Genomic DNA, 9412 nt, shown 5'->3' with positions numbered 1-9412 from the left:
CCACTGCCATCTTGCTCGACCAGATGCCATTGAGGGTGGCTACCACCGTGTTGTTGGCACAGAGACGTCGGAGCGTCTCTGTCCAGGTTTTGGGCATTCCAATTGTATCCAGATGGGTCGACCACGGGCCGGCCGTGGCCGTGTGTCGACGAAAGCGGAGAAGCCGGCGCTCCTCATTTTTTTTTTTTTTTGAGTATTTTGTCGATGTCAAGTATTTGTTAGTGCTGTGAAATCTAGAAAATTTTGTAAAGTAGGTTGTTAAAGTAGGTTGATTGCTTTCTTTCATGAGTACAAGCTCTCGCTCGGGCAACTTCGGCTATGTGCTACAGCTATTTTCGCATGATGACGGTAGTAACGCGTGGCCGCGACCCGCGTCTTCAGAAGGTTTCCAAATTGTGTTGCTTTTTTTTCGTCCGTCAGCGCGATATGATGTTATATGTACTGAACACTTGTTTCGTCAGGCATTTCCGCTACATGCAAGTTTCTAGAATCAAGGCCAATGGTTACCATGATCAGCTGTCGATGGTTGGTCCCGTTGCCTTACTGGGCCAGCGTGTCAAGTGAGCAGTTGTAAGATTGCATTGTTGTGTAATAAACTATTTGCCTATAAACTCCCAAATAACGAAACAATTTGCTTTCACCAGCAGAGCAATCAGCATGAAATTGCAGATAAATACAAGCAAGATGTTAAAATTAAGTTTCCTGCATGTGCACCAACTACATGGTGCAATTCTTGTCCTGTGTAGAAACAGAGACAGTTACAAACAGTTACAGAGGTAAAAATTAACAGCATTATTCTATACTCCGAGTCAGTCATATGAAAATCCTAACTTCGGGACAACACTAACATTGTCCAGCTATTTTTCATCGTTCATTGTACGGCACATAGGAAAGCTGACAGCAGAGGTAAATGTTATAAAACCAATTTCTTCTGTGCAGCAAAGCAGTTTCACAATGATCCAGGTGCTGATGCAGTGCAAGGTTTCATATAGGTATAGTGCACTGAATGTTTTTAAGATGCTGCCTACATGAAGTTTAATTATGTGTCATTTTCATTCGGGAAATCTCCTGTGTGGCCTTCAGAAGGAAAACAAGGCTCTGATGGCCATTGGCTATCTCAAGAAGTGCAAAATTCTGCAAGGTAAGGAGAGGCCAGCCTAGCTTGGCAGCTTTTACGTCGTCCGTGTATGAAGTTAAACCTTGAAACCAACTTGCATCAAGTTTCATGTGTGATGAAAAAAACCTAAGCAATATTTCTATGCTCTGTACCATGCACTTTCTTACAGTTTGCTATTACTCACCCATAAAACTACTGAAGCTCATTTCTGTAGGCTGTACTCAGTACTTTGTCACAATTTACTATTCCTCACTCGCAGTCCTGTTTTCAGGTGATTAATCACATGGTATAAAAAAATGTGCTGCAAAAGTTTTGCCAGAGAAAGGTAATATCAGATGTCATTGCTCACAGTACAAGAAAGGTTTCCCATTTATATCCAAAAAGCTTTCTTCTTTCATGGTTGTAAAATAAAGACTAGTTACTTGTGGCTATTTTCTGCCCCTGTGCCTGTTTCTCTTGGTGCCCGTAGCAAAGCTGTGCTGCAAGCGTTGAGACCTTGCTTTCATTTGATGTCTTCATTCTGAAGAACCGCAAGATAACCTCACTTTGTGCCTGGCTTTTCGCACTCGACTCATTTACCTTGAAAACGCTGCATATAGTGCAGAAGATATACACATTTGAGTATGTATACATTAACAGCCCATGTGCCTACTGGGAACATATGAATGTACACAATCTAGTTTTTCTGTCCAACCAGACTCCAAGCACAAAGTACAGCATCAAACTAGTAACAGGCTCTTCCCAGCTTTGATTGGAAGCAACAATGGTTTCAAAAGATGCCATTAAAACAAATCTTTTGTTTAGTACTTCCCTTTTCTGACCAACATAATGCAGCAATCAGTATTGGGAATTCAAGCATGTGACTTTCAAACATGGAGAGCTTCCGAAGTTATATGTAAATGGTGTAAAATATCGCACACACTATGCTTGGTTAATTTTGTCTATGAGGGGTTTTCTTGCATGCACTGCAGCCTCGACAAGTGGATGTGCCTCTCTCACTGCTGGAATAGCTACGTCACTAGCCCATCCAGGCCCTTGACACGCATTAGTTGAGGTTTTTGGCCATGTAGCCTTGGCTGCATACATGTTGGGTATAGTGCATGCATGCAAATTGAATACAGCAGTGCTAAAAATGCAACCCATAGGTCATGCAGTTGTATTTTTGTAAAACACCTCAAGTAAAAATCAAATGCTTGAGTGAGGTTTTTATTTCTTTCATGATCCTCCTAATGTTTTCTTTGATTCACAGTATAATGTTAACCATGATACAGTTCTTAGTCATTCTACCTACTACAGTATTTTTTAATAAAACTAGCACATATGTGAAAATTATCAATTGAGCTGTCAGGATCATCTAGCTCAAAATAGTGAAGATTGTGCAACCTTCTAATGTTTCGAAGCACTGGTAAGTAAATCTAGATCTTCGGAAGGAGGAGCACAATACACTGTTAGAATCGCATGTCCCAATATTAGCCGAACAACTAAAACTACTAAAACGCGGTGTACCGGTCGTGCTTGCAGGCAGCGCCAGACACTGCAAGGCAAGGAGCCCTAGCTGCTCCGACTCTGTGAGGCAGTGCTGCATAACACTAGAAATCTTTGTAAAGGCTGCAAAAAAGGTGCAGAAAGTCCTCTTGGGATTTGCATGCTTTCAGTTCTTTGCCGTCGAGCTACAAATAGCGCAACAGTCCGCTCGTACGTAACGCTAAACTGCGGCTGCTGGCAGTGTAATTATCCGGCTTCTGCTAGCATAGTACCTCTAGAAAATGTTTACATCAGTATATTTTACATATATATGTAGCGACTGCATGATAACAGCAATGAAAAACGAACTCTGGGCGAATGAATGATGCATGCTGAACTTCAGCGCGAACACACGAAACACGCTTTCAACCTTTTTCTTCAAATACGAAACGTTAAACACGGTCATAATATGAGTGCAGGTCCTTATGACCTCTTTTAAGACTTCATTCCCGCTTATAAGGCAGAAGAAGAGTCGAATTCAAGCTCAGACTTTCAAGAACGTCACTGCAGAACCGCGCCGCCCGCGCCGCGCTCTCGCCGATCGACCCGAAAGTCGGAATACCCAGCGTGCTTTGCGGCTCCTTCAGATTGAACTCTTTCTTTATAAAAAAAACTACTTTAAACGTTCTGAAATATATTTATTAGATAAAGAAAAACACAATTTATTTTAGAGAAAAAGTTTGAATTTCAAACTTGTGGTAGTGTTATCTAAAACGGCCGTCAGAGGCCGCAGTCAGTCAGCAGTTGGCAGCCATCTTGCTCAGAGCTGCTCCTGCGTGTGTCACAAAATGATGGCTGGTGTTTGTGTCGAAATGGAAGAACCAACATGCATCTGAAGCCCTGAAACGTATTCGTGAGGTGTGGCTCAAACTGCTGTGATACTGCTCAGCGTTCTGTCCGCCAAAAGCGCCGTTTTGCAAGTGCACGCTGGATATTCATCGATGAAAACATGAGTTGGGGTCTGGAACTTTGGGTGAGTGTCCGTTCCCAAACTTCATGTAAGCACGCGTTGCCTCTCAGCGCTGCAATTTGCGGTGGATGCGTAGTGATTCTCTTCGAAGCGGTGTTGCACGTTGTCTTACTACTGAGATTCTTGTTCTTCAATCACAGCGGGCGTAATGTTCCTTGAAAGCCCGAATGAGCTTTTATGACAGACAACCACTTCGTCCTTTATTCTGTCTCTCTCGGCGCATAACCAGGCCCCACGCTATTTGTAAGCAGAGCCTCATCTCTCTTCTGTTAGTAACTGCACTAGTAGAGAAAAAATACGCTGCCGTAAAACCAAGTGCCCCAAAACACTTGTTCATAGTACAACGCAGTTCTATGCCTCCGGGCGAAGTGTCATGCGGTGCTGACTGAACGGGGATGTCCAATTTAGCGTAACGGTTGTTAGTCATACTGAGCACACAGTCCATACAGCTACTGTTTTTCTTTATCCGCGGGTAAACTAGTGAGTTTCCCTCTTTGCTTCTTCTTTAAAGTTGTGTGAATCGATTGCTAACTTGTACGTTTAACTCCGCGGTTGTGTAAATGCTTTATTTATATATATTTTTTTTTTCTCTGGAAGAAGGGTAATGCAGCTCACCCCTTCAAACAAAAGGAGTAAGATGTGTTATCCTCGAATAGTACAGACTGTGCGATCCAGCTTTCTAGTAATTGTGGGTGCATGTTTAAGTGTCGGCCGCTCTAGTGCGCACATGTTTCTCGCCGCTGTGTACTGTTTCGTTTGTTCTTACCAAGCTACTGCTGTTTTAATTTTTGCTCGGCAGTATTGCCCCCTCCCCCTCTCCCTGATTTTATGCCTTCGCAACTTTTGCTCAGGAGTGTGTCATTTGCTGAAAAGGTGCTAAAAAAGCAAGCGCCAAAATGATGTCAAATTAAAAAGGTCCTGGGTTAGTCGTAACAGTTGAATGGAAAGAGAACGCAGTTCGGAGTCATTAATATTTGTAGGGGCAAGGGTGTCAAAAGCGCTCGCTGATCAACTGCCGCCGGTTCTTTAGCAGCCACGCCTTGCTAGTTTCATGTGTATTTTCGACAGCGTATCAAGTTCCATGTCATCGAAATGGAATCAGGTTAAAGCTGCGAAGGAGTGCCCCGGCTGCTAGCGAAAATGCAAAATATGGCATCCGCCTAAGTGGATACATGTTGGATAATACATCTCTTGTCCCTGGAATCCATAGTTGTGTCGACCTTAGGGAATGCACGTGTTCGGTCGAACTGCATTAGTCGTCTGTGCTTTAGCAGCCTCTCCGACTTGACGAGGTTTCGCTATATGCCTCCTCTTCCCATCTCAAGGCACTTGCTAGCAGACTCCTTAGAGAGAGGAAAAAAAAAAAAAAAAAACCCTCATCGTCAGCGTTCTGGTGTCAGTATTGTTGAAAATACTCAGTCACAGGTGTTTGCCTAAGTGTTTTGTTGTTGTTGTTACAAGTAGTGGTGACGGAAGCGTAAGCACGTGCCTAGCGTCGCACTTGTCAGCCTCATGTCATTCCTGTGGCTCATGGGGTTCTAATTAATCCGGAGCGCTTCACTATGTCATCCTTACAGCCGGCTTGTCACTTCGGGAGTTGCCCCACCGGTGTGGCGCAGGGGTTACGGTTACGTAGGGTGCCTCGATGCGCGCAGCGGAGAGCGGGCGCGCATCAAGGCACCCTACGGTTACGGCGCTCGACTACTGTTCCCAAAGGTGCGGGATCGAATCCCGGCCTTGGTGGCCGCTTTTCGCTGGAGGCGAAAAGTAAGGCGCCCGTGTGCTGCGCGATGTCAGTGCGCAGAAACACCAGTGCCTAGTTATTGGGTTTAAATCAATGTTTTTTCCTCTATAATAGAAGAGACATCTGGACGAGTTGGTATGGTGACATGGTAAAAAAACAGCGCAACAGACGTGGACGTAGGTGAAGAACAGACAGGACGGGCGCTGAACTCACAACTGAAGTTTATTGAAAAAAACACAGATATATAACCCAGCCAAGCAGCACCAAACCGCACATTAAACAAGAAAATCATGATAACCCCACACACACACCACGTTCAAGAAACTCAACCTCATTATCTGTTAAAGCGATTGACGGTTCACTAACGCATTTTGCACCCAATCGAATGATATGCCTGGCCTCAATGATTTCACGGTTAATCTGTGCCGGATGGGAATCCAAAATAACTGTCTGTGTTAGGGAAGGATGGCAGCCGTCACATCCCTTACAGTGTACAACCAGATTAGATCCTCTACCAATCTCTAATGATCTCTCGTGCTCTCGTAACCGGACATTGATACACCTCCCCCAGGGGGTCGAAATTTCCGGAGACATCCACTACGGCGTCTCTCATAGCCCGAGTCGCTTTGGGACGTTAAACCCCACAAACCAAATAAAACTTCGGGAGCCCGTTAACCCAAATTATCTTCTCATCCTTTCATTTTTTCTAATTCAGTCAGTTCTCTTGTGTGACCAAATTTTGTGGAGAAATTTCTTCTACTTTCCGCATTTCCGAGAGGCGAGTTTCATCTGGGAAGCATTTATACGTTATTGGCTTTGTGTGTGCAGGACCTCGGCTTATTTAGTCGCTTGCTTGTGCGCATACGTCGTTTAACCTCGGTAAATTGTGTGTGCGACGTGTAGTATCATCTGTTATCTATCTTGTTAGCTCTGACTGTCACTGTGTGTTTCGACCTTCGAAATCTTGCCTACTCTCATAAGTGGGTGCTGGGCCTCGCCGCCTGTTTGTGCAAGCGTGAGACTTGGCAGTACCCTACTCTGAAAACTGCGCCATGCGTATCTTTACTATAGCCGCACTGCTGATGCACGTAATAACCGAGTGGACTTTTACCTTTCGATGTCTTCTCTTGGGCGTATTTGTAGCCATCAGGAATTCTTGTATTCCTCTACGTGAAAACAAGAGGGAAGGGGGAGGGGGGGGAAGGGGGGCAACGACTTGACAGTTTCGTGCTTGCGCGAAGCATCGGTGAATATTTTGTTTTGTCATTCCTAAAAAACTACCGCGCGACACCCATCACGTTGCTTAGGCTATATGTCGAAATTTTTTCAAGATTAATCTTTTCTTTTCTTTTTTTTTTTTTCAATTTACAATGCTGAGCCTGCCTTTGTGCCATCGATTTTGTTTCTCCATGGTCAAGGGCAGTGGTGAAAAATGTGTTTATAAATGCACTCAGAAAAGTTTCCTAGTCTAATTATTGCTCCTGTTCTGAGTGGCGCTGCCTTGCGAGTTCAGCAGCGCAGCTTCCCAGGTCTCCAGTGAGGAAATGGGTGGAACGGTTCGGTTGGCGTTGGCTGGCCCACGCTTACATGGTATGAGGTGGGAACTCCAAGAAGTCTCAATTTGAGTCCCGGTGGTATGTACGGTAGAAATGGTGTAGTAGTATGGGGTTAAAATTGGCGACAGGTTCTTGTGCGGGGGGGGGGACAGAACTCTCCTCCTCAGTGTTGGGCTTGTATTTGGAGCATTGCCTATTGTTATCCCGTGGTGGAGGCGTGAAGACTTTGGTCCAGTGCTGAGTGCTTTGCGGCCATCTTGCGCTGCTGAGCACGACTTCGACGCTGGCTCCTAGTTTCATCATTTCAAGTGTGACCCGCTTTAGTGACAGCAATCAGCGTTGAGAAAGGAGCCTACTCTACCATATGAAGAATTTCTCACAGAGAGCACTCACGCTGCACGTCTCCTTGTCATGCGTTTGAACGCAATAGCGTTGAGAGCGCCGTTATGTACAAAATTCTGCGTTGAGCGAAAAACCATTGGCCTGCTTAGGCACTCATTGTTCGGTGGATTGTGTGACGTCACGATGCCGCATGGCATGACAGAGTCTGGTGACTCGGGCAGCTCCTCTGAGGTGATGAGATGGGAATCTCCGGGGCTGACTGCGATCTCAAGTCAGACCAGACTCTACTACTAGGCCGCGCGTTCGTACAGCTCGGTTAAGATATCTACATGAGGTGGCCTTTCAATGAAGCGGCAGCTTATGAGACTTTGTGCCACATGATATGGGTGAACCCCTCCGGGGTGGCGCAGTGGATAGGGCGCTCGACTACTGTGCCAAGGACGCGGGATCGAATCCCGGCCTCAGCGGCCGCTTTTCGATGGCGTAGAAAAGCTAGGCGCCCGTGTGCTGTACGATGTCAGTGCACGTCAAAGAACTCCAGGTGGTCGAAATTTCCGGAGTCCTCCACTACGGCGTCTCTCATAGCCTGAGTCGCTTTGGGACGTTAAACCCCACAAACAAAAACCAACCAACCACTTAATATGGGTGAGGTTACATAAACACTAAGGGATTACTGATGAGAGCATGTGCGCGAACGACGATCTGTGAGGGTAGCCTCATACAGGAGTCATTAACGTTGTCGCAACGTGCCAATAAGGGCTTCTGTCCAGGGCTTTTGATAACCGAGCTAATCGGTAGGCTGGCCGGAACCGGGTGCAGCGATAACTCGGCTCCTGAACGAACTATTCTCCGATGGGGGGGGAGGAGGAGTTTAATTCGATTGTGCTCTTTGTGGGGGTGCGCGACGCCAGACAGTGTTGATAGTACTTTTCTCTCCGTATCGCAACAATTGGGTATACTTAAGCTCCGCCTTTAAGGGCGTGGCGCGACAACGGCTCCCCTTGCGGCCTCCCTCGTCCGCGGAGCGGCACATATTTTGCTTGCCCGTATATCACTACTAACCTTGCCCGTGATTTTTCGCTCACAACGCTGACGCCTGGTTTTCTGGATAACGGAGCCTTTAATTTCCTCACAGTATACTATGCTAATTGTACTTGCAAACGCAGTACAAAGGTGTGCTGCGGATGAATTGCGTCAAAACCAAACCAACCTCCGTGGCGAAAGAACTTGAAATGTACTGGATATACGGAACGATTCTTTAACTCGGAAAATACTCTTCTACATGTGCCTGTGTGTGTGGACTCAGTTGCTCTAAAACTTTGAGAACTTGATTTTGTGGCCCTTAATTAAGCAGTGACTATGACTCGATATCCAGTTTAATCATTTTTATTTTGCCTTTGGTCAGGGACCAACCCAAACGTGCAGAATACTCACGGCTTTCATCCGGCGGTTTCGTACGGCGCGAGTCGTGTGTTCACGCCGGCATACTGTTCGATGCCATTGCGCACCTGAAGAAGGTCAGTTGCCAAAACTAAGGGTTTTTTTTATTTATTATTATGAGAAGCCTCATTGGGGGGGGGGGGGGGGGGGGGGGAATGCGGCGTCATCAGGTGATTGCTTAAGACTGGAAGTGACCATACTTTTCGATGTGCCATAGTTGCGTCCGTGCCGTCGCCTCTGTCTAAATATGTAACCTTCGGCTAGATGACCCGAAGAGCTGTCTTGTTGCGTGCAGATTGACGTGCAAGGAGGGGTCTGCGGCACAACCATGACAGAATGACACACAATCCGATGTAAAGACGTCGTTAGCTTCTGAGCCTGTCAATATATATTTACAATACAGAGTAATTATAGTGTCCCTATGAATTGGTAGTGCGAAAATACTTCCATCGATTTCGCCGATTTCCACATTCCAGTTTCCGTCCTCCGAACCGAACGTAGCTATGGCAATAGTGAAACCCATGTTTTCCACACATGCTTCTACTGTGACTTGCTAAGATTGATCATGACAAAGGTCAAAGCTAATTAGGGCTAATTAATGCCAATTAAACCTACGTTGGGCGAAGGTTAGGAAATGAAGTCTGAACTTGTGTGGACACGCAGCGACGCAATTTGCGCCTTCATAAGCCCAATTGAGCATGTTAGGCTTTGTTCCGCCT

At 45.8% G+C, this 9412-nt stretch overlaps 1 protein-coding gene across 1 annotated transcript in view; it reads left to right on the top strand.

Moving 5' to 3' along the window:
- The first annotated feature begins 3390 nt into the window (after positions 1-3390).
- Positions 3391-9412, top strand: part of Cip4 (formin-binding protein 1-like Cip4) — a 213183-nt gene continuing 207161 nt past the window's right edge. Inside the window, exon 1 of the mRNA XM_084603466.1 lies at positions 3391-3614. Within this exon, the coding sequence (XP_084459592.1) occupies positions 3591-3614 (24 nt within the window). The 5' untranslated portion in view covers positions 3391-3590. The remainder of the gene's footprint in view (positions 3615-9412) is intronic.

This window comes from Amblyomma maculatum, chromosome 5 (genome assembly GCF_055883805.1).
Source record: "Amblyomma maculatum isolate TAMU_Amacu chromosome 5, ASM5588380v1, whole genome shotgun sequence".
NCBI classification, from domain to species: Eukaryota; Metazoa; Arthropoda; class Arachnida; order Ixodida; family Ixodidae; genus Amblyomma; species Amblyomma maculatum.
This window is presented reverse-complemented; position numbering and strand designations above follow the sequence as displayed.